Here is a 23,485-nt window from a genome sequence, read left to right as displayed (position 1 = left end):
GATAACCACGATACACTGATCAATTCAACGTCCTTTCTTTTCTCTTTCGATGATTCATTCAAGTTGAGCCGCATTTTCCATTGGACATCTGTCTATTCGACCACAATCTACCACCCCCTCAACCAAACAACATCTCTCGCAGGAACAGCGGCTGTGAAAGGAGAGCTTCACAAAAAGGATAATCTGGACTATTGAACATCTGCAAACATGGCGCCCGGTGGTGGAGGAAATATTAAAGTCGTTGTGCGGTGTAGGCCGTTCAACAGTAGAGGTATGCGGTGGATATGTTGCCAAACCCCATTTTTGTGTCAGGACTGATGCCTCGGGATAGAGATCGATCGCGGAGCAAAATGCATAGTGCAAATGAAAGGTGCGCAAACGGTCATCACCCCACCAGAAGGACATGAGGCGAAATCAAGAGATGCAAAGGGGGGAAAGGGAGATTCGGGCCAGAAGGTTTTCGCATTCGATCGTTCATACTGGTCCTTTGACAAAAATGATCCGAGTTACGCAGGACAAGACAATCTCCACACGGATCTGGGAAAACCTCTTTTGGATAATGCCTTTCAGGGTTACAACAATTGTATCTTCGCATATGGTCAAACGGGCTCAGGAAAATCTTACTCGATGATGGGATATGGAAAAGATGCCGGTGTCATTCCAAAGATCTGTCAGGACATGTTTGAGAGGATAGGGGAATTACAACAGGACAAGAATTTGAAATGCACGGTCGAGGTATCTTATCTGGAAATTTACAACGAACGAGTACGAGATCTTCTAAACCCATCGACAAAAGGCAACCTGAAAGTTCGAGAACATCCTTCGACTGGACCATATGTGGAAGACTTGGCGAAATTGGTTGTGAGTAGCTTTCAAGAGATTGAAAACTTGATGGATGAGGGAAATAAAGCCCGTACCGTTGCAGCTACGAATATGAACGAAACTTCTAGTAGAAGTCATGCTGTCTTTACTTTGACTTTGACTCAGAAACGATTGGATGTTGAAACAAAGATGGCAATGGAAAAGGTTGCGAAAATTAGTTTGGTCGATCTGGCAGGTTCCGAGCGAGCAAATTCTACGGGTGCAACTGGAGCTCGATTGAAAGAAGGCGCGGAGATTAATAGATCTCTATCGACGCTTGGTAGAGTTATTGCTGCGCTGGCCGACTTATCAGAAGGAAAGAAGAAGAAAGTGGGAAAGGGGAATCAAGTCCCTTACCGAGACAGTGTGTTGACTTGGCTTCTGAAAGATTCTCTGGGAGGAAATAGTATGACAGCTATGATTGCAGCCATTAGTCCTGCAGATATAAATTTCGATGAAACTTTAAGTACCTTGCGATATGCTGATAGTGCGAAGAGAATCAAGAATCACGCAGTTGTAAACGAGGATGCGAATGCTCGTATGATCCGTGAGTTGAAAGAAGAATTGGCTCAATTGCGAGGTAAATTGACAGGTGGTGGAGGGGGCGGAGGAGGGGCAGGCCCAGCAGATGAGATTTATGCCGAAGGTACACCTCTAGAGAAGCAAATGGTCACAATTGTTTCATCAGATGGTGCTGTGAAGAAGGTATCGAAAGCGGAAATCACCGAACAACTCAATCAAAGCGAGAAACTCTACTCGGATCTTAATCAGACTTGGGAAGAGAAATTGCAAAAGACTGAAGAAATTCACAAAGAGCGAGAAGCGGCCCTGGAAGAATTGGGTATCAGTATCGAGAAGGGATTTGTTGGGTTACATACACCAAAGAAGATGCCTCATCTTGTGAATTTGTCCGATGATCCACTGTTAGCAGAATGTCTTGTGTACAACCTCAAACCTGGGTCAACTTCGGTTGGGAATGTCGATACGAATGCAGCCCATGCGGCGGAAATTCGACTTAATGGAACTCGTATATTACATGAGCATTGCACTTTTGAGAATGTCGATAATGTGGTTACTCTTATACCAAATGAAGGAGCAGCAGTGATGGTCAATGGACAGAGAGTCGAAAAGCCAACTCGGTTGAGAAGTGGTTTCAGAGTCATTCTTGGCGACTTTCATATTTTTAGGTTCAACAATCCAACCGAGGCTCGAGCGGAACGCGCAGAGCAGAGCCTTCTGCGGCACTCTGTTACTGCTAACCAATTAGAAAATTTTAAAGATTGGGACAAGTTCTCGCCTTCATCTACCCCTCGGCCAACCCATGATCGAACATTTAGCAAAGCTATCTCCGATCTCGATTTTGATGGTAGTAGTCGAGCAGACTCCCCAGTGCCTGGGCGAGGTCTTTCCGATTGGTCATTAGCAAGACGTGAGGCAGCTGGAGCTATTTTAGGAACCGATCAAAAGATTGCAGGTTTGTCCGATGAGGAGCTCAATGTTTTATTCGAAGATGTTCAGAGGGCAAGGGCTGAACGTGCAACTGCGAATTTGGAGGATGATCTGGACTCGGTGACCTCGTATCCTCTGCGAGAAAAGTATCTTTCAAACGGCACTCTGGATAATTTTTCTTTGGACACTGCACTGACCATGCCATCAACACCCAAACAAGGAGAAGTCGAAGACAAAATGCGTGAAGTTAGAGAAGAGATGCAAGTCCAGTTAGAAAAGCAGAGAGAGGAATTCCAGGAACAACTTGAAACAGCCAAAACCTCAAATGTCGAGGTTGAGGAAATCAAAAAAGAAAAAGTGAGAATGGAAGAGACACTCAGAGAAGTTAAAGAGGAGATGCTCAAACAATTGGAGGTTCAACGAAAAGAATATGAAGAGAAATTACAAGAGTTGTCTCCGGTAAAATCGGGACCAGATGGACCACCTCCACTATCAGAGAAAGAAATTGCGATTGCCGAGAAAGTTGCAAAACATTGGCAAGGACGAAGGTATGTTCGAATGGCTGAAGCTGTATTTCAAAATGCAGCAATTCTGAAGGAAGCCCAAATAATGAGTCACGAAATGGATGAGAATGTTGTTTTTCAATTTGCTGTTGTTGACATAGGGCACGCTTTATGTTCTTCTTATGATATGGTTCTTAATGATATAGAGGGGGATGATTTTCATCTCGAAGATGCAACAAAACCTTGCATCGGTGTACGGGTAATAGACTACAGGAATAATGTGGCTCATCTATGGAGTCTTGACAAACTTCAGGATCGTATCCGGAAGATGAGGCAGATGCATCAATACCTCGATCGACCGGAATACCTCCAACATTTTCGACTCGACAATCCATTTATGGAAACTTGTATGCCACAGTATACACATGTTGGAGATGTTGATGTCCCTCTATCAGCAGTTTTTGAGAGTCGAGTTCAGGACTTTACTCTCGATGTTCTTTCGCCATTTACAATGCATGCTATCGGTATCATTAAGCTTTCACTGGAACCATCTTCAGCCAAAGCCCCTTCGAACACCTTGAAATTTAATGTTGTTATGCATGAAATGATAGGATTTGCTGAGCGGGAAGGGACGGAAGTCCATGGTCAATTGTTCATACCTCCCGCTTCAAATGAAGGTGGCGTTACAACGACTCAGATGATTAAAGATTTTGACGAAGGCCCAATCCGATTCGAAAGCGTTCATAGTATGAGCGTTCCAATGTTTGGCCCTACAGATGTTTCTCTTCGTGTGGCCATCTTTGCCAAAGTTTCATCAATGCATTTGGATAAACTTCTAAGTTGGGACGATATGCGAGACAACATCCCCCAACCCAAGAAGAAGCGCAAGGGTGCTCGTATATCAGAGTCGCAGTTCTATTCTGAAGAGAAGCATGATGTATTTGCTAAAGTTCAAATACTGGAGTTGGCCGAAAGTGGTGATTATCCAGCAGTTGAAGTGATTCAAACGAGTGAGCTTGACCAAGGAACCTTCCAACTTCATCAAGGTTTACAACGCAGAATTGCTGTTACCTTGACGCATAATTCCGGTGATGCTTTACCCTGGTCGGATGTCACTGGTTTACGTGTAGGGCGAATTCAACTCGTTGATCACATTGGGAAAAGTCCGGATCTCAGCTCCCCTTCGACTCCTCCCCTTTACCTCAAATTACTTTCCAAGCCCATTGTTAAAGCAAATGCAAACGGCACCAGCAATGTGTGCATTGTTGGAAAATGGGACTCGAGTGCTCATGAATCTTTACTCCTTGATCGGGTAACAGCAGATAAATACAAAGTTCAAATGTCCCTTTCATGGGATGTGAAATCCGAGAAATTGTCTCGCCCAATGACTTTCAATATGGATGTTTGCTCTCAAATTATGTCGCGTAATTATGTTCGTTCTACATCAATGTTCGCATCATTATTTCAGAGTGTACGAATTCTTCATTCGATGACTAGTATTTACTCTATCTCTGTTCGTCCAGTGGCCGTAAAAAGAGTGAGTGATCTGTGGAGAATGAATACATCGGAAGATTATGTTAAAGGGGAAGAAGCTCTTACGAATTGGACACCGAGAGGTATTAGTCTGGTTAAAGATTTTATTTCGGCGAGGAGAAAGAGACAGAGATTGGCAGAAATCGATGCTGCTCAGCCTTTGTTGAGACGTATCGCATCATCACCAGTACCAATATCAATATCACTACCCGCTCCTTCGATTCCACAGGTTGTTAATCGAGATCCAGCCGACATACCACTTCCTGTCAGTCCGCCAGCTACACAGGAAAGTTTTCCATCATTATCGATAGATGAGGCACTCCCATCATCTGTTGATGGAAATGCTCTAGGTATACATGGGGACGGTGAATTCAACAACGAAATCACCGGGAAGGCCGAATCTGCCATTGGCATTGATTCGATGTCTCATGATCCAAGTCAAGGACAAGAAAAGTCCCAGAATCAATCCGAATACAACCCACACCAAACCGCTCTTCTACAAAAGTTCACTAAATACTTCCATCTCTGCCGCGATCCATCAACAACTATTCTTACACCAACTAATATCGAACCACCTATCAATGGTTCGCCCGCTCCATCTCTCTTTCACACAGCCTCTTTCACATCCAATACTTCCCGCTCAAACTCACCCCGTCCATCAAATTTCTCAAATTCACTTCACCCATCCACCGCCAATTCCCGCCAAACATCTCGATCCCGTCAAACCTCCCCCATTCCACACGCCCACCCTATCCCATCCATACCTCAGCATCTCGCCACTATTTCTCAGATCAAAAAGAATCCCAGTGTGCTCAAAGCAGGTATGCTTTTAGTTCCTTCCGCGGACAGTACGAAGTGGATACGCAGATTTGTAGAGCTCAGGCGGCCGTATCTTCATATTCATGCGGTTGCGGGCCCGAATAGTGGGGAGGAGGTAAATGTGGTTGGGTTGAGAAATGCACGGGTGGATCATAGTCCTGAGATTGCGAAATTGTTGAGAAATGAAAGACAGGGTGGGAGTGGGAATGCGAGTAGGAATGCAAGTCGGAATAGTAGTCCTGCTGATGCGGGTACGGGTGCACAGCAAAGTTGGAGTAATAGCGGCATAGGAGGCATTTATGGGTATGGAGGCAGAGGAAGGAGCGGAAGTGGAATGGGCATGGGAATTATGGGGTATGGAGGGAGAGGAAACGGTAATGCTAATAGCAATGGTAATGGAGAGAGCAGAAGAGAAATAGAAGAAACGGTATTTGCAGTCTACGGAACAAATAATACATGGTTGTTTAGAGCGAGGAGCGAGAGGGAAAAGGTAGAGTGGATTTGGAAAATTGATCAGGGGTATTTCTCTGGCGGTGGAGGCAGAGGCGGCAATGGGAGTGGGAATAATAGTAGAGGGAGGAGAGATGATGGGAGTGGAGATAGCGATGATGTAGATGCAGAGGGGGATGTGGATGTGGATAGAGAGGATTATCTGGCGGATTAATCGTAATGCAACGTTACCTCTCTATTTGATGACATTTTTTGATATTTTAGAATGACATTTGAGTGGTGGGTAGGTGAGTGCACGGTTGGATGGTTGGATTGGAAGCAAAGATCTGGATTCAACTTCCACCTCCACCTCCACCTCCACCCGCGCCGACCCTCACCTATACTACCTACATCCTCCTAAATCTACATCTCACTCACTCGCTACTCAGGGATGAATACAAAATAAATAAATGCAACACTCACCCCAAACTCATTCATCAACCACACAATAACCCAATTCTACCACTACAAAATCACAACACCACAAAAATCACAAAGCGAGAGTCAAAAAAAAAAAGAGAACTTTTTATTTCTTTCCCTCCCCCAACTAACTACTGGTTCCCAATTCCGACTTCCCACTTCACTTCCTCGCTTCCTCCTCTTCCTGTCCCCTTCCTCGGAGATTTTTTTTTTCACCCTCCCACATCCATCCGTCTCCATAAAAGATTTTAATTTATTTGTATACCTCTTCCCCATCCCTCATCATATCGTTCAATCCCAACGCCAACCAAAGACTAGTAATTATAGAGAGCGAGAAATAAAAAGATGTTTCAAAAAATACAAGTAAAGAATTCGAGATACTACTTCTCATCTCATCTCAATTCATCCTATCCCCCCAAAAGATATCCCAGTACCATGCCATTATCTGCTGTCACAATTTCCCTCTTTGCCACTACCACTCAATCTACGCATCAGGTAATGCACTTAATGCTTTCTCTTTTTCTTGGGTGCTTCTTCTTCATCCTCCAATCCACTTTCCATATCCTTTCTCTTGGCCTTCTTCTCCAATTCATCCCAATCCTCTCCCTCACTCTGTTCATCACTATCCTCTTCTCCTTCATCCTCACTTGCATTACTATCAAAATCACTATCTTCATCCGAACTTTCTTCCGTAGCCGCCATTTCATCATCACTTATTTCAAAAGCAGATTCCTCATCTTCTTCATCACCACCTTCATCATCTGACTCCGTAGCCAAAAATCCCCATCCACCATCCTCAAAGAATCCATGAGGATCGGCTGTAACAGTCTTCATAATCGTTGGCCAATTCAAATTGAGTGGACCTTCGGAAAATGGAATATTGACGGAATCTAACCATTCCTTCACATTTTCGAGTGATTCGACAGGAATGGTATTGATATGGTAAGGAGCACGGTGGAAGTCCTTGAAAACAAAGACCATATCAAAGTTCTTGAGTCCGAATTGTACACGCTCAAGATGAGCAATTTCGATATCCTCAAGGGTGATGACCATAAAAGGAGGTTCAGTCAGTTGAACTAAACAATCTGTGGAAGGTTGACAGAAACGCTGGACCTATTTGGTACACCACCGAACCCAAGTTCACGGAAAGGTACGTCAACATCGACGTTCTCATTTTTACCAGCGTCGGCAATCTTCTCAGCAAATGCTTTGAATTGACGATCGAGATCAGCGCGACGTCTTCGTTCTTCCTGCTCTGCTTCGAATTCTTCCTCATCGCCATATCTATACTTTCGCTTTCTGTTTCCAGTTTCATCAAATTGAATATCAGTAGCTTCGCGATAGAATTGAACATCTTTGGTCTTCTTTTTGCCAATCAAAATTGGATCCTTTAGATGCACATGAATGATGACGATCAATTCATGGTCACAAGGTTGGAAGAAAAGATGCTTGACGTTACTGAAAAGGATATCGACTCGGTGTTGAAGATTGAGAGGGGATTGATATCGAAGACCGTTCTGATGGATTTCAACCTTTCCGGGTACACGTTTACCATCCATAGCTGGACGAATGAAAACGTTGTCCATAACAATTGGACGACGATCTGATTATGTCAGTAAAATATAGAAGAAAAAAGAAAGAATGGCTATAAGTTGCGAACTTACTTCGAATTTCAACCAACTTGTCCTGCTCAACAACATCTTCCATATCCTTCTTCTCTTGTTCACGCTTGACAGCATCTTTCTTCATGTTACCAATTTGATTGGCAATATCTTGAAATCTATCTCCATCATGAGATCTGAATGTCAAACTTCTAACAAAGTGTGCTGAAACATCTTCGAATGGTTGATCATCCTTTCTACCGACACCTTGACCAGGAGATAAGAAATTGATTCGGAGGTATGAAAATTCACCCTCGTCACTCTTACTGGCGTTCTTGATAGTTTGGATGTGGAAAGGTACTGGACGGCCCATAATGGGTAAAACAACAGTTGAGTTTTTCGCGTCCATGACAATGGCGAGATCTCTGATCTTCGGAGGGAATTGATTCTCACGCTTGTAAGATTCAAATCGCTTGAATTTCTTCACGGCAACACCATTTTGATCGCCAGTAGCTTCAGCAAATCGTGCAAGACCTTCGGCCTGTTTTCTTTTTGCGAGCTCTTTTTGATGCTCACGCCTCCTGGCTTCAGCACCTTCGTCAACTTGAGTTGATCGTTCACCCCGAAGTTTTGTCTTGGTGATATTTTTAGCTGCAACGGCCCCAACACTTGAATCCTTCTTTGCCTTGGTAGCTTTTGGTTCTGGTGCAGGCTCATCTTCTTCATCCTTGAAAAAGAACGAGGTCGCATCGAGTTCCGAGGGGGCATCGCCGGTGAAAATAACAGGCTCCGCTTGAGTGACACGAACAGTATCCGATAATACCAAAGAGTAGATTTTGCTCTTCTTGTCTTGAGGATCTTTGTTCTCGATATCATTGAACCCTGTAGTGACACAAAGAGTCATTCCGTCTTTTAAGCTGCGAGTGCTCTTGGCATTCAGGAGTAAAGTAGGGTCCCTTGTTTCGATACCGATTCCAGCTCCAACATTCTTCAAGAAATGTTTCTCCAACTCAGGTTTTTTGGTTCTAATGAGGGCTAAAGCTTTGGCGTAAATATCTTTGACATGAGCGCCATCGCGAATTTCCTTCATAACAAGATTGTGAACCTGCAATAAGAATTTGTAGTTGCTCTCTTGGGATTTGTTTGGGTCGACGAGATAAGTTCGGCCGATTAAGGAGCAGTAGGTTTTGTATCGAAGACCCATAGAACAAATGATGACACCAGCATGTAATAACTCATCGTCAACTTGAGCACTCATCTTCAAGTCGTATTTTCCACCACTTTGTATGATAGGTCCATGGGTCCAGTCCAATTGTGATGAATCGAAGTCATTTGGCATCCTCTGTTTATTAGGAAGCTCCACGGAAGTCCAAAACTTGGCGTCGTCCAATTTGCCATCCACTTTGTTAGCCAGGGCGCTATGTTTGACTTTTTTCTCTTCATCTAAAATGCCTGACATTTCCTCGACGAAATATGGGTTCATGAGTGCAGTACATGCTTTTGAGGAATTTCGCATAGCACGCTGCAGAATATGTTAGCATCAGCCAGTTCTTCCACCTCGTGTTTAGGGCCTTACCAATTCATTCTCATCTTTTACTGCCAGAGCTGCAGCAGATAAAGCTGGCGCAATATCTACTTCTTCCACGTCCTTGATTTCGGTATAGGTTTTCTTCCACTCATCGATAAAAGGGCCACTTGATGTATCTTTTGGTAGGATTCCAACTTTCTTCTACAAACAGAGATTTGTTAGACTGTTCTTGTTGCGCATAGTCATATTGTTCATGGCTCACCCCTGATGATTTGATGACGTCTGCGATCTTTGTGAAAAGCTTCTCGTTGGCTGCTGCATCTTTGCCTCTAACCAAGACCTCGAGAGGAATCTTTCCACCTTTCAAAGGTTCCAAATGTTTCGCTATTCCAATATTAGCTTTCAATTTGCTGGCGCATAGAATGGAGATTCACACACCTTTCTTTGCCGTTGTCACAATGTATAAAGTGTCGACTGTGAAAAGGAAAAGCGTCGCAGGAAACTCATAGCCTAATAACCAAAACTATTTCTTCATCAGCATTCGACCTTCCCTCCATTGTACTTTCTCGTGAAACGTTTTGCAGGTGTCTAAACTCACATGAATCGCATTGTTTTTCTGAAAGCTTGCCACATCCTCCGTCTTCCCCATTAACACCAGGATACTATTTGCGCCATTGAAAACCGCGTCGCCGCCTCTCTTATCAGCTTTCCATGATGATATAAAGTGTGATAGTCGTTCCTGAAATAGATTCTTGTCAATTCTGATATCCACCATGATGATTTTGAATATTTGTTGATGGTATAGAATTGAAGTGGAGTTTGTTGAAGAAAGAGAGAGAATATATCAAAGAGGAGGACGCGATAGTCGAAAACTCGCGTTGATTGAAATTGATAAATTGCGTATGTGGTCTTTAAGGGTTGATAGAATTGTTGTCCAAGTGAGCTTCGATAGCTACATCGATAAGGGATTGTTGACGAAACCTAACGCCGAACTCCTTTTCAGCCTCATTAACCTTTACCATACATAAGGCTGCATGAAAGGCTAGCAGCCGTACATCGTATAGCTGTGATAGATTTGCATGCTTTACTGACTGTTGTCATATTCTGGTAATTACATCTTGTATTCGGTTATGAAGTCAAGTCTTCCAACCTTTGTGTCGATAATTCAGATCTTCTAAAATCACATGTGGTTTGTAGCTTCGCTAGCAATATAAAATAAGATATACATATGTTATCTCCCTATTTGTTATTGATTCAACCAAGGTTCATGAAATCGGTTTTAGGTATATTATTCGAGTACAATTGGGCATTAAAAGTCATATCAATAACCTATGTACAAGAGAAGTTTAATACTACATCTACTACACGAGCTACCCATGTTCTTGTTTTAATATTCAGTGCTAGCATGGGCACTTCCAATCATCCATCTAGATTGGATGACTGGGACCGAAGTCATTCGGTATTGTTATATATGGTATATAACCATTTAAAAGATACCCTTTGATTAAATTAGCAACGAACTAGAGTCGATCAAATTGATGGGAATAATGCGGAACTTACTGGAATGAACAGATATGGAACCAATCTTTCGTACTCCTCCCAAGCCTCTCCATATCTCTCTCGGCACTTTTGAATATCTCTATATGCACGATGAGAGATCATACCGGCAAAGAAGACACAATAAAACCAAGGAAATGGACTCTTGAAGCCAGTAATAAGTCCCCAGCAGAAAGCGAAGAAGAAATCGCAAGTGTAATGGATTTTGCGAGCCTTTCCGTACCAGCCATCAGCCAAAATTGAGTCACCGGTTTTGGTTTTGATGACACGTGGGTTCATGACCTCCTTCCATGGCAATTGAGGAAATGCTTTACGATCTGTAACGGTTCCACGTTCACGAGATCTAAATCTGTTCTTTTGGCTATTGGTGGTATCCCAGACCCAGTATACGAATAGGTACGATGTGTACAAGAAGAAGAGGAAGTACTTGTTCCATGAGTATTCGGATGGTGGGTGGTTGGCCAAATAAATGGTGCAGTGGCAGTAACTGAGAGGAACACCCGCGAGATTCCAGAAAATCAACATGAAGCCCCATTTCTCATAGTACATATCCCTAAAATAGTCAGTAGACTGTGATGAGATGTGAACAGAGATATACATACCAGGTTGTTATGATCAATTCTTCTCCTTTAGCGCATGCATTTGCATACAAAAAGTGAGCCATGATCAAGAATCCGACTTCACCTGATACATAGCCATATTGTTCATATTGCCTTGCAGCAGCGGCACAGGAAAGGCCCAAGAGAATGAACCATGGTAGACGAACTTCGAAGAACATTTTGAAATCCAAGATACCGAACATTCTTGGATTCAATTCGGCTCCCATGAAGAAGTCATAAATTGGATAGCCTGTCATTCGGTGTTGAGCTCCACGTGCCAAAGCCGACAAATAAGCAACAATTGAGACCAAAAATCCGGAGCAGATGGCTACCGACATGATTGGTCCAAACTCATCTAAGAGAGTATAAATTTTGAAAATGTTTAAGTAGTGCAAAACAGCCCCGGTGATGATGGTGAAATAGAAAGACCAAATTCCAGAGCAATAGTATGGCAATTGCTTACCTCCCTCGTGAGGAAGCGGTTTACCATAACCCCAAACTCCTGGCATAAGGCAATACAAGATAGCCTCAAAGATGAAGAAAACCCAGTAGATTTTCCAGGCACGAAGACTTGGGTATGCCCCTGTGTAGACGAGATCACCCAGATGCTTCACAAAATCGAGGAATTCTTGACCTGGTTCCGGCGTGGGAAATTTCCCATCATAGTATGTTGCTCCAATCCACATATACCACATGAGACAAGGGAAGCCAATCATCATAGCACTAACGCCGAAAGAACCACCAAAATCGAAGTGGCCAGAAGTATCAATCTTTGGATCATTTGTAACCTTTGTTGATTTCCCATTGACTGCCTTCTCCTCGGTTTCGCTCTGGACATTTGCGCTTCCACTCTTCAACGGTTCGATCGTATTAGAGCCATTCAATGCGGAAGTAAAGCCATTGATTGCTGCGCCATTACTGACATGATCATTGGTTGTTGCTGTCTCGACCATATTGACTTTTCGACTTGAAGATCTCATCCTGGATGGCGGGTTATCTGTTGCGGAAGAAGAATCGTCTGCGTCTTCTGGGAATTGTGACTTTCTCTGGCGACGGATTCGCGGAGTCTCGACGAAACCAGCACGTTCCGTTTTTCTATGTGAATTGTTAGATTTCTCTCCCCGATGGAAATAGAAAAGAAGGATCAACAGTGAGTACTTACTTTGGCGTCTGCCGCAAAGAATATCTTTCGCGTCCTTCAGACATTGTGTAATTTCGGAACGGAACGATGGTTGAGACGAGTATGAGCCAATAATTTACCACATGTAATTTCAAATGAAGCGCTTGTAAGGAAAGTGCTATAATAGAAGCTCAAAGATCATGATTTCACACGCGTACAAGAAAAAGTGTCAACAAAATTATGAGAATCAAATCAGTCTCCATTTTCCATTGGGAATTATTTAAAATTAATATTTGTTTACTAGTTTCCGTTTCCCATTTCAGTCGAGCCACTCGGAAGCCATACATTGGGTCGGATTGATCTTCATGTATCCCCTGTGACTCCTTAAAATAACGCCTTCGATAATCGAGTAACCCTAGTAAAAGATGGGGATTTTAATTGACAAATTACGTTTTACGTGACTTTAATAAAGGGGCAAGGATAACAATGTGCGTATGGGTGTACCTACCACCTATTAACCTTAAGTCACGAATACGATATCGATAAAAGTGTTTAGTCAGGTAGTATTGATTAGACGTATTAAATGAATAATTATGTAGGTATTAGATGTATTAGGTGTATTAGTTGTATCAAGTGTATTAAGTGTTGTCTAGGTAGTGACAACAAATAGTTGCGGGGCTATTTGCCTCAACCAACTCATCGATTCAAACATAAAAGGAATAGTCGAAACATTGTATCACCAAACGGGCGTATGATGCTTTGTTAATCTTTGTACCTAGGTAGGAAGCTCAACATAGTCGGAGTTGTGTTTCACTCTATGCATCCCAGCTGAGTCCAACACAAAACATTTTCTAACATTATGTGACTCCTTATTCATCGCTAATTTTTGATTGCTATGGTCGGTTGCGAATAACCATTAGATATTATACATAGAACTTCCTCGTAACATATACTGTATTTTGCGCGCCAATTCCCTCCCTAAACATGCGCCAACCGCTCATGCCATAGAAATGATGCCAAAATTCGGAAATTATCCGAATAAGTAATGTACAAGAAAGTTGCAATGCATCTTTTGTTAAACCTAATATAAGACTAGGTCAACCGCCCATCCAAAATTTCGTTGCTGAATAGCGAAACATGGATACCTAACTTTTGAAAGGGACCTTCAGCACGAATCATCTCTCTTCTCGTCATTTCATCTCATTTTCTCGTAATATTCATCATTTAGAGAATCGATCATGACATCCCATTCAACGACCTGTCCGGCCTCCTCCATCGATCATCGCCGTCCTCTTCATCCTCCTATCCACCGTACCCAGCCCTATCATTACACCAATAAGACCCTCATACTTTCTGATAGAACAAAAGATAGGCGACCTTGTTATCCATGAGTGAGGATTTACCAGCCCCGTATCCGGTAGCAGGTTTGGACTTTGGTGTGGAAGCGCCATTTAATACGCTTGACCATTTCTTTCCAGACCCACTGGCTTGTTTCCATCCATCCTCCTCAGTTTCTCCATTTTCTTCCCCAATTGAAGCAAAAACATTTCCCGACGATGAACTATCCTTCTTGTGAGCCTCCAAAGCAGCGGCCAAAACCTTTGGATCTTCTTCGCTTCCTCCTTCAGCTACATCTTCGCTCCTTACACGCTTGATGACAGTATCGTCAAGTCTGATCCACTCCTTCCCATCTTGTCTTCTGACGTCTACAGTATAGTGTCCACCGCTGGCATTCTTACCGTGATGATAGACAACGCCAATTAGACGATACTTTGGATAGCCATCATGAGCAAAAACACTACGCTTAGTTCTTGGGAAGACTTCCTTTGGTAATTCGAGTTCCAAAGGATATCCAACTTTCTTCCAAATCTTTTGTGTACCGCCAGTGTTGTCGTATTGGAAACGCTTCAAGTGCAATATGAGTACAGGGGGTACTGTCTCAATGAATACTTGCTTTGTCGCGGTTACGTTGGGACCCTTTGGAGACTTGAAATCGCCATGAAGGACCTCTGAGTGTGTTAGGCCTTTCAATGCATCAACGATGTTATGGATATCCGGGGAACCGATATCCAGTTGTAGTGGCTGATATGGCTCAAGAGTAATGGAGTCTTTCAAGCCTGGTACACGCAATTCGGATCTCAAACTACCACCAAAGATTTTAGTGACTGGAGAGCCAGTATTAGTTCCAGAAGATCTTGTAATAGCAGCTTTTTGTTTAGGTCCAACCTGTTGCCAAACGTCATCAACGGACCCGCGTCGACTCGCAGTATCGCTGATAGGAGACGAAGGTACGTTCATGGGTGTGGTAACAGCCGAATTTTTGCTCGAGTCACTTGACTTCATGACATGTACACATTCATCATGAAGCCCTTCAAGTAAAAAGCCAAGGAATTCTTCCGCGTCTTGTTGATGTCCTCTCTATGGCACATATTAGTAAATACAAACTCAAAGGATACACTCAAACTAACCTGCATTGTGACAAATCTCGGTAAACGTCGCATAACATCGTAAACAAAATCTGGCGTGAAAGAATCTCCATATTGCTCAAGTTCTCCGTCCTTGAGTCTCATTTTGAGTTGCTCAGTTGATTTTGCAGAATCAATAACTGAAAACTCCCGCATAAACATAATCCTTGTAGGTCGTTAGTGACAATCACACAAAACCCATTGTTGGTACTTACATGGCATCAATTAAAGGTGTTTGGCTCTTGAAGCTATGCGCTGCTTTCTTGCTAACTTGGTCAAGAAAGTCATAGAAAGGGGTACAGAAAACGAGAACTTGTAAAACTGAGTTCATATAGCACATGTTACCAGTGTTCACTAGACCTCGAGGCTCAAGAAATGATATTTTGGAGTCCTTGGCTTCGGCCTTGAATGAACGCAATGCTTCAGCTAGTGATTCAGAATTATTTTTGCCAAATTCGGAGGATCCATTCTGTCCACCATTTACAGTGGTAGGAGCTGTAGGAGCGCCAGATGAACCAAAAAGACCAGTCCAAGCTCTTGGTGTTGCCCATGCTTTGGCAGGGGGAGGTGTTGCCTTGACTTCTTCAGTGGTAAGGCCATTAGTTTCATTCTCGTTTGACACTTCGGACTTGGTCTGTTCTGCTTCAGATGCGACTTCGCCATTGGTATTTTGAGAATTCGTCGATGGCGTACTTTTAGGTTGAGATTTTGGGATGGCACGTATAGCAGGGACGGCAGGGACGGCAGGGACAGTGGCTCGCTGAGATTTGGTAGCCACAGGAGTTACTTCTCCACCTGCAGGTAGAGACGAAGCCTTTGTAGAGGATGGAGTAGTTGGCACTGTAGATTCAGTGTCTTCTGATGGACCTTGGGTAGTAGTAGGTGTTTCAGGTGTGGGCTCTGAAGCTTCTTCAGTGCTCGGTTTTGGTTCAGACGATAATTCTGACGTCTCCACGCCCTTCTTCGACTCAGTATCAATCTCCTTGTCTAGGCTTGGAAGCTCCACAGGATTCATAGACAACTCTGGATTCTGCTTTCTTTTCCGACGCCGTCTGGTCGGCCAGGGTGCAGTAGTGTTGGGGGATATCCAAGGCAGCTAGTTGTGATGTCAGCAATTGAGTAATGCGTTTTTAAGAGTATAACATACAGGTGCCTGAAATGGTATATAATGTTTGGGAGCTGGAGGTGGGGACTGAGCAACAGGTTGTATTTGTGGAGTTGGGGGCGTGAGAGGTCCTGCAGAAAGGGTGTTGGACGATTGTGTTGAGAAGCTCGAGGGGGTTTGAGGTGGTGGAGGCGCAGGAGCTGGCTGGTAAGACGACGCAATTACTGGCGGGTGAGAGGCAGCAATGGCAGGAGATGGCTGAGGTCGAACGAAAGGTGGTGCTTGGGGTTGAAGCGGAGGTGGTGGTGGGTGAGTATAATGCGTCATCATTGGCGGAGGCGAACGACCATAGTGTTGGTATGGGTTATACTGTTGAGTCAAGCCATTATTGTAATATTGAGGAGGCAATGGTTGTGGATGGTAATAATTCGCGTTGTACGGGTGCATGTACCCATTGTACAGAGGTGCCGCCGGTGGATATGGTTGAGCTTGATGACTGTAAGGTCTCCGTCTTCCCAGGTCTTGTTGCATACCTTGCCCTGCCGGCAGATGACGACCGTTCATCATGCCGGCTTGCTGAAGTTAGTTCTTTCCAAACCTACCTTGTCCAGGTTGGTTTGAATTGGCAGGAGCTGTCGCGCGAAACTGATATTGGCTCTTCGTTAGATGGGGGGAGCTCTTTTGAGTATGTTCTTCAAAGCACTAGCGCATTAAATAGAAAAGATATCCCTATATTTAAAAAGCGCGCGATGGCAGTACCTTCAAAGATAAATTCGCACAAATAAAGCTATTGATATAACTATTATTTAAATATATGTTGTTGGCTTGGACTGTTGGATTTGGGGTAGGTAGATTTCCGAAGTCCTCCAAAATTATGGAGATCAAAAAAGAAGATGACTGAGCCAAAAAAGTGAAAGCCTTGCCAAGACTTTTTGCCCCCAAACGAAGCAAACCACAGAGGAGCGTATGTAATCTTTACCTACCTAGAACATTTGAACTGGCTCTCATTGTACGCCGACTACAACGTTGTAAGAAATGAATCGTTAGATATTACACATGAGATGGAAATTTACATGGTCTTTCTACCTCAAAGTGTACCTAGGTAATGCTTTGAAGTGACTTCAAATATATCTTCACACATTTGACATCTTCTTCACGGTCTCAAACATACCCACCCACACCTAGCTATCTGAGTCCCTACTAGGAGGGTGCTGACAGGTATGACGAACGATCTAACTGCGCTTTATGTCTCTAACGTTTCCCTATAAGATTACCGATAACGTCGAGGGAACTTTCAAATCGCCCCTCATCCTCATTAAGTGATTTGGAGTGACTCTTCCTGTCCTCGATCAATAACGTCCTTGTGGCGCCTGCAATTTCCTCCAAAAATTAAACACCTGGATCTGTTTACTTTTCATAGTAAAGTTACTTTGTTTTGTTAGTTGCCCATCCTTACTATCTCATTCTTTCTGTTCAATCGTTCTACTCTAGCTTTGCATTTCATACTTTTCCAACACAGCTTTACACGCATATCAAGAGCAATTGTCTTATCCGAGGGACCGACGATTATCAAATCGGATCTGATCGAGAACATTGAAAAGTGCAACAATTCTATCAAGCAGCCAGACGTCACCATAGGGCATATAAAGATACACCATTCGGAGCCATATCATTTCATCTGATACTTCCCTCTTTACACATTTAACCGAATTTCCAGCCTGAGAGACCATTTGATTATCAAGCCTGGATTGGAACATTGAGAAGTCTCCATATCTAAAGACTTTGAATTATGAACCCCGTTCAGCAAAGCGCGTCATCGCCTGGTGGAAAATCTCTCAATACTGCACACAATCCCACTCAACAACAACAGAGTCAAATTACATCTCCAAATTTCGAGTCAAATACAAGGCGCTCTGGCAGTCAATCAGGTGGTGTATCTGCGGCTGCTAGAAACAACCAAAGTCAACGAAAACAACATAGAAATTCCAAGAAACCTAGGCTCGCGGATGAGGATGCTATGGCGGAATCCGTAAGTCGTACATTTCCTCACGTTCCCATCATTTGTATTCCTGTTCCAGTGGTAGATTGCAAGCAATTGGCACAGTACAAAAGATCAGTTCATTGCAAATGATTAGGAGATTTTATTTCCATAAGCAGATTACAGACAATCAGTGGTGCTAATACTGCTAGGCGGCTATGAGAAATGCCAATAGTCGAAGAGGACAAACATCAATTACACATCTTATGAGTTTCGCTCTTCCTCCTAGGCCACAGGATTATCGAAACACAATCGCAAGAGGAACAAGACGTGGGAATATATATGGAATTGGATCTGGTCATCATTCTAGTGATAAGGCGAGGTATATTCACGCAAATTATCGATTTATAGTCAGGCCAAATGGAGATTACAAGCAGCAAGCTCTGTTCGCAGATCAGCCTTTAGACTGGAATGATGTTCTTCAAATTCTCGCATCTGCCGAATCACAAGACACATCATGTCCAATCTGTCTCTCGCATCCTGTAGCTCCTCGCATGGCAAAATGCGGACACATTTTTTGTCTACCGTGTCTCATTCGCTACATGCACTCAACCGACGACACCAATCCTCTACCGGAGAAGAAGGCTCGATGGAAGGCATGTCCAATCTGTTGGGATACTATCTATAGTTCAGAAACGAGACCCGTCAGATGGTATATTGGACAAGAAGGGCCGGCCCCTCGTGAAGGAGAAGATGTCGTATTACGATTAGTTATGCGACAACCTGGAAGCACTTTGGCACTGCCAAGAGATGGTGCGGATGTACTCGACAAATCGGAAGATATTCCATGGTATTTCGCTGCCGAGGTTACGGATTATGCTCGAATTATGAAAGGAAGTGAGGAATATATGATAGAACAATTTGGATTGGAAATCGAGGCATTGAAACAACAAGAGAATGAGGATGAATTGATGTTTGGAGAAGAACCCGAGTGGACTCGGAAAGCGGTCAATTCTGTAAACGATGCGAAGGAGAAAGTAAAAGGTATTGGTGGACCACCACCTCCACCAAGTCAGCCAACAGAGAAGAAGCCCAAAAGGCAACCCATACAGTTCAATCCTGTCGATGAAAATTCTCCAGAGATGTATTATGTTCAGCAAACCTCAACGCTGTCTCCATCAGCTGTTCCTTTTCGATTGGATTCGACAGTGACTCCACCACTACCTTGGTCCAACCCTGTTCCGATCTCAGATCCTTCGCAATCCCATTCAGGGAGCATGCAACAAAACGACAGGCAATTACGACCAAAGAATGCCCAAACAAACGAGAGACATTCGGATGTCCCGTATTTATTTTATCAAGCACTTCTTCATTATTATCTCGCTCCTCTCGATATTAGAATTCTCAAATCAGCTTTTGGAAATTTTGCATCATTTCCTTCAACGTTACTTCCCCGCGTCGAACGCGTATCTACTCACGTGATGGATGATGAACTGAGGAAAAGAACCAAATATTTAGCACATTTGCCATTTGGCTGCGAAGTAGGATTTTTGGAATGCAATTGGACTGATGTTGTTCAACCAGAAATCTTGAATCAGTTCAAAGAGGATATTGAGCGACGAAGAAAACGTAATAGGGACAAGGAGGTTCGAGAGGAGAAAGACAGACAGCGTGCTGAAAAGGCAGAGGATAATGCACGTTGGGCCACGGCTAGACAAAAGCAACCCGAAATATCCCCGGCAAACTATTCCGACATCGATTACACCCAGCTCGCATCAGCATCTATTGACCCGATCGATGCGTCTCCTCCTTGGACTTCACGTCAAGGCTCTTCTTTCGGGGCATTAGCTTCACCATCTACGAGCCCTCCTGCGCCAAGAACTGTTTGGGGAACAACACTGGTAACACCATCTTCGCCTGATCTTCATCCTCAGCACAATAGTAATGCGGATGATGGTTGGTTACCAGGCTGGGAACAAGAGCTTCAAGCAGAGAATGATGCATTGATTGCTCAAATTCAGGCGGCGTCCTTGAATGGTGAAAGTAGTTCAAGTGCTACACCTCCACCAGCACCTCAAGGGAAGAAGAAAAAGGGTAAGAAGATTACATTAATGAGTACAACAGCTAGAAGAGCTGCATGATTGTTCGCGAAGATTGGAAGTATGTATTTTTTCGAAGAATTTGGCGTTCATAGTGATATCACTACAGAGACACGATGCAATATATTCATTTTCAATGTTCAACAATATGCAGAATAATGCAGGGTTTCCCATAGTCTGGATTGTATTCTGACAATGAAAATCATTTTATTCCTGACTTCCAATCGCCTGGGATTTTAAGACCATTTAAACATCGGAGGTCTTCAAAGCAGTCCAATCATTGCAACATTCAACCATCTGAATTATCCGAATGAGTTCACTTAACACGTTGGATTATTTTCAAGGACCTTCCCTCAAAGCTCACATCTGGTCTGCTAATCTCGATTATTGGACACCCACACAACATGATGTTATGCAAGTCTCGTCTCATTCTTCATATTTCGCACGGACGAAAAGGATTCTAGAAGTCAATTTCTATCAAGTGCTATGAGTGGCGTTTTGGGCTGTGTAACAGTTTCCTAGCTTGAGTTCAAATGCCATGGTAACACAGTGATCTGCACTTCTTCCGGTATATTTCAACCGTCACAGGTAACACCTTCATGTTTTATCCTTCTAGCTGCTTCCGTCAACGAACCACACGAGCTGAAATATTTTTGTTGAAATCTTTACTTCCAAGTTAAAGAGGGGTTAAGATATCCCACTCAGATGTCTGTGTCGCTTAACAATCATCCCACGTCTTCATAACAACTCAACAACACGATATCTTTCTGAACTTCTCATGTTCAATATTGACTTCGGCGGTTTTATATGACCGAGTGGTCTGCCATACATTACATATCAATTGATTCAACAATTCCTTATGTGATGCAATGCACGGCCCGTACCGCGATAGGAAAGCTTCCTGCAGCTAAGGTCTCGGCGCAGATCATTGTATCAATCAACAAGCTGAATAGTCCTATCAACTATTTTTATCACCATCTATTATTATGTCAACAAAGATATACGATATGTTTGAGCAACATGGGAAACTTCAATCCTCTTATCACTCATTGGAATTTTTCTCATCCTACTCCACTATCTATCTATCTTTACTAATTGTTCTCGCGAGCAACGTTACGACAGTCTTCCTAATGCTCTCGATTCTCAAGAATTTCTTCGTATATACCGGGACGTTCCGGATTGTTTCTATTTATATGTTTATTTGTATTTCTTCAATGCTCACGGAACGGGGACCCTAGAGCTTGTAGACCCGAACGTTTCGCTGGACGTTTTACGATGTAACCTCAAGGTCGGTCGATGTTGAAAGCCCGGTAAGATAGATTCGCTTAAGTCAGTCATCATCAGCCACGTTTACACCCCTCACATCTTCACATTATTACCATGCATTCATTATTATCATTATTATAGATAGGCTATACTCTAGATCAATATAGTCGGACACCCATCATATTTCAGGATTTACAGAACAGTTATTGAGTATGATTGAGATGCACTTACGTTTCATTTTCAGTTCCTAGTATTATACATATGCAGGTCCATCAATATCATCCGAATAACCTATCGGATAGTGTTCGATGCCGAGATAATCAAATGTGGAAACACTTTTCTATGCTGTCAAATACCCTACTCGATACGAGGTATATTGCTAGGGATCAATGAGACACGGCTACGCAAAACCGAGTCCTTGGGCTGAAAATAATCTTCAGCATGGTATGTTGATTTGCAGAATTACTTTTCTTGATTACCAGTGCGAACAAATCCCGCGGAATTGATTCGCTATTGTTTATCGAGGTCCATGGATAATTGTAGATTGGAAACTTCCACGCCGCATTCATTATGCAAGCTGGAATTTGAGGTGAACATGTGTATGGCTTCGATCTAACATACCTACGTCATCCTGCACTTTTCCCCTCTCAATTCCATATGTTCAAATGTGAAAAAAGAATAGGATCATGCAATTGACTCTGTCATTGCTAGTGCAAGTTAACCACGATTTCGGAACCCGCCTCTTAACGCTCTCTGGTCTTGATATCGTTGAGGAGATATTATAATGATACGAGGCTCTCGTGCTTCACAGCGTGAGTTCCAATCGGCCCGTGCTTTCACCTGTCAGGCTATCGTATAGAGTGGGAAGACACGAACTGCATATTCATGCATCTTACTGTGTTGCGCGGAGGAGGCGTCTAGAATGTATGTAAAGAACAAGGCTAGGTCCTTGTATAATCATGTTATGTCGTATCACTGACAAAGAGTGGGACGAAAGCTCACTCTTGATTCAACGTTGCTTGATATTTTGGTTTGGTAATGGTGCTGAGGGGCGAAGGTGAGATGGGGTGAGATAAGATGTGAGAACTATATATATTGGTGTTGGCTCTATGCTTTGAGCTTTCGATTATCCTCATCATACAATTACATCTTATATCCAACTGCAGTTTTATTCGATCGCCACTACAACTGCCACACAGAACAATTCGGACTCAAACTCAAACATCAATATCACTATCACCCAAACTACCAACTCAAATTACATCCTTGGCTAAACTCAATCAAAATGCTCTTCACAGTTCGTCTCCATCCTCCCCCCATTTCAATACATGCATACTAACAATCTTCAGACCATTCTCCCCTTCACTCTCCTCACCGCCGTCCTCGCTTCCCCGGTACCCGTCCCCGCCTCTACCTCCCCAATCTCCACCTGCTCCACCCTCACCACTAAACTCGATTACTACCAAGGCTACCAATCTCCATCCCAATGCGGCATCAATGTTTCCTCAGGCAACATCACCGCTGGTGTTTGCGTCAATATCGTAACTCAAGGCATCATGCTTTTTCCGGCTGATACGGATTGCACCTATAGTATCTGGAAAGGAGTCACCGATTGTAGTGGTGGTGTTACTCAGACTTTTGATTTGGGAGTCTCGCAGCAGGGTGTGCAGAGTGTGGGAACTTGTGTTGGAACGGGAGTTATGGATGGGGGGAGATTTTATCATGCTAGTGGATTTTTGAGTTGTGGATGCAACTAGGCACCTCTATCTGGATATGCATAGGATTTGAAAGCTGGGTCATAACGGTGGAAGACAAGACGTGCTTTTATGAACCATGAACGAAGGACTAATTTCGGATGCATGAAATTATGGGAGTTATTAATGTTGATTATGATTGGTTATGATTGATGGGCGGAACTTCGATATTTCCTTACGCTTGCTTGGGATGGATTGATGGAGTTATAACCATAGACAAAAGTTGATGCTATGAATGGAACTTCCTTGCTTGCTTTCAGTATACGCGATTGTTTCGTGGAGCAAATTGCTGTTTTCGTTTATCTTTTTGTATGGTAAATTGTTGGAAGTCAAATCAAG

The 23,485-nt window shown here is 43.2% G+C and overlaps 5 protein-coding genes across 5 annotated transcripts; 3 read left to right on the top strand and 2 right to left on the bottom strand.

The window, feature by feature from the left end:
- Positions 1 to 207: 207 nt before the first annotated feature.
- Positions 208 to 5,829, top strand: Bfra_001199 (putative kinesin heavy chain protein; the record flags this gene model as incomplete). The annotated part of the gene is made up of 2 exons (XM_037331637.1): positions 208 to 271; positions 332 to 5,829. The coding sequence occupies 2 exons, from the start codon at positions 208 to 210 to the stop codon at positions 5,827 to 5,829; spliced, it is 5,562 nt and encodes a 1,853-aa protein (XP_037195791.1).
- A 749-nt stretch (positions 5,830 to 6,578) lies between these two features.
- On the bottom strand, positions 6,579 to 12,565 carry Bfra_001198 (putative fact complex subunit spt-16 protein; the record flags this gene model as incomplete). The annotated part of the gene is given in 10 exon segments (XM_037331636.1): positions 6,579 to 7,187; positions 7,199 to 7,677; positions 7,739 to 9,197; positions 9,252 to 9,404; positions 9,466 to 9,587; positions 9,642 to 9,726; positions 9,802 to 9,942; positions 10,764 to 11,313; positions 11,363 to 12,454; positions 12,522 to 12,565. 10 exon segments carry the CDS (start codon positions 12,563 to 12,565, stop codon positions 6,579 to 6,581), a joined length of 4,734 nt encoding a protein of 1,577 aa, XP_037195790.1.
- Positions 12,566 to 13,823: 1,258 nt separating this feature from the next.
- Bfra_001197 (putative ubiquitin c-terminal hydrolase protein) lies at positions 13,824 to 16,616 on the bottom strand (the record flags this gene model as incomplete). The annotated part of the gene is made up of 4 exons (XM_037331635.1): positions 13,824 to 14,897; positions 14,948 to 15,110; positions 15,160 to 16,040; positions 16,092 to 16,616. The coding sequence occupies 4 exons, from the start codon at positions 16,614 to 16,616 to the stop codon at positions 13,824 to 13,826; spliced, it is 2,643 nt and encodes an 880-aa protein (XP_037195789.1).
- Positions 16,617 to 17,838: 1,222 nt separating this feature from the next.
- On the top strand, positions 17,839 to 20,168 carry Bfra_001196 (putative ring finger domain protein; the record flags this gene model as incomplete). The annotated part of the gene is made up of 2 exons (XM_037331634.1): positions 17,839 to 18,078; positions 18,240 to 20,168. The coding sequence occupies 2 exons, from the start codon at positions 17,839 to 17,841 to the stop codon at positions 20,166 to 20,168; spliced, it is 2,169 nt and encodes a 722-aa protein (XP_037195788.1).
- Positions 20,169 to 22,541: 2,373 nt separating this feature from the next.
- On the top strand, positions 22,542 to 23,149 carry Bfra_001195 (uncharacterized protein; the record flags this gene model as incomplete). Its single annotated transcript, XM_037331633.1, has 2 exons — positions 22,542 to 22,689; positions 22,742 to 23,149. Exons 1-2 carry the CDS (start codon positions 22,678 to 22,680, stop codon positions 23,147 to 23,149), a joined length of 420 nt encoding a protein of 139 aa, XP_037195787.1. The 5' UTR covers positions 22,542 to 22,677.
- Positions 23,150 to 23,485: the final 336 nt, after the last annotated feature.

The sequence above is a fragment of the Botrytis fragariae genome (genome assembly GCF_013461495.1).
Source record: "Botrytis fragariae strain BVB16 chromosome Unknown tig00000006, whole genome shotgun sequence".
In the NCBI taxonomy this organism is placed as follows: domain Eukaryota; kingdom Fungi; phylum Ascomycota; class Leotiomycetes; order Helotiales; family Sclerotiniaceae; genus Botrytis; species Botrytis fragariae.
The sequence above is the reverse complement of the archived record's forward strand: the minus strand, read 5'-3'. Positions and strand labels throughout refer to the sequence as shown.